At 53.4% G+C, this 4426-nt stretch overlaps 1 protein-coding gene across 1 annotated transcript in view; it reads left to right on the top strand.

Moving 5' to 3' along the window:
* Positions 1–610: 610 nt before the first annotated feature.
* The window catches only part of KISS1R (KISS1 receptor), a 27506-nt gene continuing 23690 nt past the window's right edge, over positions 611–4426 (top strand). Inside the window, exon 1 of the mRNA XM_015423526.1 lies at positions 611–857. Within this exon, the coding sequence (XP_015279012.1) occupies positions 611–857 (247 nt within the window). The remainder of the gene's footprint in view (positions 858–4426) is intronic.

Raw genomic sequence — 4426 nt, 5'->3', positions numbered from 1 at the left:
GCCCCCCCCCCGCCTACCTGCGTGCGCTAAAAATGCCTCTCGAGCCTTTCTTTCCGCCCCTCGGCCCTTCCCCGCCTCCTCCGGGGTCTTCTTCTTTCGGAGCCGGAGCGCGGGGAGGTCGAGTCATCTGGGCGTCCACTGCGGGGGCGCGGTGGAGCTCCTGGGGGTCGGGCCGCGGAGGGGACCAGCCTCCGAGGGCGGAGCGGCGAGGCGAGACGCCCGAGGAGCGAGGCGCTTGTTCCCAGCCAGCTCTTGGAGGAGGAGGAAGAGGAGAAGCCCCCCGGAGGAGTCTCTGGCCGGCCAGCCGGGGCGCCCCCTCGGGTCCCGTCCCGAGCAACTTTCCTTGGCCGGCTGGGCACGAATCGGCGGAGCCTTGGACCCTGCGGACCGCCCGCCCGCCTCGGGAGCTGTCCCAGGTCCTGAAGACAGACCGGGAGGGGCCCATCGCGCCGCCTTCCCCGCTGGGCGGGGCCAGCCCAAGCCTGCCTAGAGCGAGACCCTCTCTGGGAGTAGAGAGCAAGGGCAGTCTCTGGACCCAAAGGATTCTGGGAGACCAGAAAGGCACCACCCCATCTGATTCGGCTTGGCCAGGCAGACCCCCTCCAGGACCATGCTGGATGAGGCAGCCGGGGTGGAGTTCAACGGGTCCCTCTTGGTCTTGAACAGTTCAGCTTGCACCGCAGGGCTGCCCTGTGCCAACGGCTCAGAGCCAAGGAGCCCCCCACGCCTGGTGGACGCCTGGCTGGTCCCCCTCTTCTTTGCCGTGCTGATGGTGGTCGGGCTGGCGGGCAACTCCTTGGTGATCTTTGTCATCAGCAGGCACAAGCAGATGAGGACCGTCACCAACTTCTACATTGGTGAGACCGGCCGGGGTGGTGGTGGTGGTGGTGGTGTTCCCTGGGGGAGAGATGCGGGGCAAGTGATGTGGGTCAGTGGGTGTGGGGCGAGAAAGGGTCCCTCCAATGGGAGGCATTGTTAGTGCTTGGATTTGGCTTTACGGTGGCACAACACAGCCAAATCTGATCGGGATGACCAAGTGCTTTTGCCACCTTAGGGGGCCAGTGCCCCTCCAGCCCACATCGAGGCTTGGCAAGAAGTGACTGCTTGCCTTCTTTGCTGCGCCATCTACAGGCCACCTGCAAGGGGAGGAGGAGAGCTGCCAGCCATGCCTCTGTTTCCTTTGGAGGGAAGGATAAAAAGAGCCGGCTACCCACGGCTACCCACGGGGACCATTCGGGAACCTCCTGGGCTTTTTCTTATTGTGGCAGACTTGGATGCCGAGGGCAGCCAGGGGTGATGGGCAGGGGAGGGGTAGGGATTTATTTATTTACTTACTTTATATAATCCCACCTTTCTCTCCAATGGAGACCCAAATGGGCTTATGTCATTCCCCTCTCCTCCATTTTATCCTCACCACGACCCTGTGAGGTAGGTTAGGCTGAGAGTGTGTGACCGGCTCAAGGTCACCCAGCAAGCATCCAAAGAGAACTTTTTCTCCCTCTCCCAAAATACTAGAGCTCGAGGGCATCCAATGAAACTGATGGGCAGTAGGTTCGGATGGACAAAAGGAAAGACTGCTTTACACAGAGAGTGATTAAAATGTGGAATTCGCTGCCAGAGGATGTTGGGATGGCCACAGGAATAAATGGCTTTAAAAGGGGATTTGGATAGCTTCATGGAGGAGAAGTCTGTCATGGTGAGTGAGGGGAATCTCTTGAAATCACAGTCTGCTCCCTGGTTGGTAGTTCAGCAGTTCGAGACCCGAGTGCCGCATGATGGAGTGAGTCCCCATCTCTGGTTCCAGCTCCTGCCAACCTAGCAGTTCGAGAGCAAGAAATTGCAAGTAGATAAATAGGTACCACTTCAGTGGGAAGGTAACAGTGTTCCGTGCGCCTCGGCATCTAGTCACGCCGGCCACATGACCACAGAAACGTCTTCGAACAGCGCTGGCTCTTTGGCTTTGAAACGGAGATGAGCACTGCCCCCTAGAGTCGGATTCGACTGGCTTTCGAACAAGGGTAACCTTTACGTTTACTACCTAGTTAGTATAGATAATCATAACCTGAGAGCAGCCTTCACATCCTTGCATTTTGAATGAATGCCAAACGGCCACATTAGCCGGCCGCTACAGTAGAACAGCTAAGGAACAGCGCTTTTATATTTGCGGCTCTTCTGTTATCAAGGATTTTCCCCATTATATTCTTGAATGCTCAATGTATGCCCAACCTAGGTTAAAATTTCTCTCTGGGATTCTATCAGACTTACATTTCCACTCTGATTCTGAGAAGATTGTATTCTTGTTAGCTGATTTCAACGCCAACATATCCTATAGAATGTCTTTATATGCCTTGGCTGCAAGGAAAATACGGGCTAACGCTGTTCTTATGGGAACAGATTAATATTGATCTTAGCAGATAACTTTTGATTACATTTTATACTGATTGTATGGTTTTATTATATCTTACCTTTTACTCTAATCCTTGGTTTGTAATGGCTTATGGCTAAATACAAATAAATTTCTATTTAATTTCGTTTGAGTGAGGGGAACCTCCTCATTCAGAGGTACTAATCCTCTGAATCCCGGAGCCAGGAGGCAGCATCAGGGGAAGGCCTCAGCCTCTCTACCCTGTTGCTGGCCCTCCAGAGGAATTGGTTGGCCACTGTGTGAGACAGGATGCTGGACTGGATGCACCATTGCCCTGATCCAACAGGGCTCTTCTTATGTTCTTATCAGCAAAGGCCTCGGCCTCTGTACCCTGCTGTTAGCCCTTCAGAGGAACTGATTGGCCACTGTGTGAGACAGGATGCTGGACTGGATGCACCATTGCCCTGATCCAACAGGGCTCTTCTTATGTTCTTATCAGCAAAGGCCTCGGCCTCTGTACCCTGCTGTTAGCCCTTCAGAGGAACTGATTGGCCACTGTGTGAGACAGGATGCTGGACTGGATGCACCATTGCCCTGATCCAACAGGGCTCTTCTTATGTTCTTATCAGCAAAGGCCTCGGCCTCTGTACCCTGCTGTTAGCCCTTCAGAGGAACTGATTGGCCACTGTGTGAGACAGGATGCTGGACTGGATGCACCATTGCCCTGATCCAACAGGGCTCTTCTTATGTTCTTATCAGCAAAGGCCTCGGCCTCTGTACCCTGCTGTTAGCCCTTCAGAGGAACTGATTGGCCACTGTGTGAGACAGGATGCTGGACTGGATGCACCATTGCCCTGATCCAACAGGGCTCTTCTTATGTTCTTATCAGCAAAGGCCTCGGCCTCTGTACCCTGCTGTTAGCCCTTCAGAGGAACTGATTGGCCACTGTGTGAGACAGGATGCTGGACTGGATGCACCATTGCCCTGATCCAACAGGGCTCTTCTTATGTTCTTATCAGCAAAGGCCTCGGCCTCTGTACCCTGCTGTTAGCCCTTCAGAGGAACTGATTGGCCACTGTGTGAGACAGGATGCTGGACTAGCTGCACCATTGGCCTGATCCAGCAGGGCTCTTCTTATGTTCTTATCAGCAAAGGCCTCGGCCTCTGTACCCTGCTGTTAGCCCTTCAGAGGAACTGATTGGCCACTGTGTGAGACAGGATGCTGGACTAGCTGCACCATTGGCCTGATCCAGCAGGGCTCTTCTTGTGTTCTTATGTTCATAGCACAGTGAGCCTTTGAACCTCTGAATACCAGTATCAGGAGGCAATGTCAGGGGAACTCCTTGGTATCTGTGCCCTGCTGTTGGCCCTTCAGAGGAACAAGATGCTGGACTAGATGGACCCTCACTGGTCTGATCCAGCAGGGCTCTTCTGATGCTCTTACACTATTAATAGGTGGGAGGCAGGAAATGGGAGCAGCAAGGTGAGGCTTAGCTAAATCATTCAAGGAGTGTTTCAAAATCCTGCACTTTGGCCCACAGCTGAATGGAGGGCAGGTGTCTATCTCGGCTCCCCTTCCACGATGAAAAAGGAGGAAGAGAAACTAAACCAACCAAGCAAGAGCCAAAACCTTCAACGGAAGTTTAGAAAACTACTAAGGCGCCAAAAGTTAAAAAACATCAACAAAAGTACACATGTTTATTTCAAAAACAGTTAAAAACCTTGCTGGGCAAATCCCTAGCTGGGAAGGGGTGTGGCTTAGAGGCCGAGTGTCCGCTTTGCATGCAGGAGGTCGTAGATTCCATCCCCAGCTAAAAGGATCTGCTGGTAGGTGATGTGAGTGGCCTCTGCTAGGATCCTGGAGAGCCGCTGCTAGTCTGTGTAAACCAGGGGTGCCCAAACTTGCGCAACTTAAGAGCCACATAGAATAAATGTCAGATGTTTGAGAGCCGCAAGGCACGAACAAATATCACACACGCCTTTTAAAAAGATATATATATATGTAGGCTCCGGTCACACGGGCAGGAAACTGCGGGGGGGGGGGGGGGTGGCTGTGTGCCC

The sequence above is a fragment of the Gekko japonicus genome, unplaced genomic scaffold (assembly GCF_001447785.1).
Source record: "Gekko japonicus isolate JY-2015 unplaced genomic scaffold, Gekko_japonicus_V1.1 scaffold3145, whole genome shotgun sequence".
Classification (NCBI taxonomy): Eukaryota; Metazoa; Chordata; class Lepidosauria; order Squamata; family Gekkonidae; genus Gekko; species Gekko japonicus.
The sequence above is the reverse complement of the archived record's forward strand: the minus strand, read 5'-3'. Positions and strand labels throughout refer to the sequence as shown.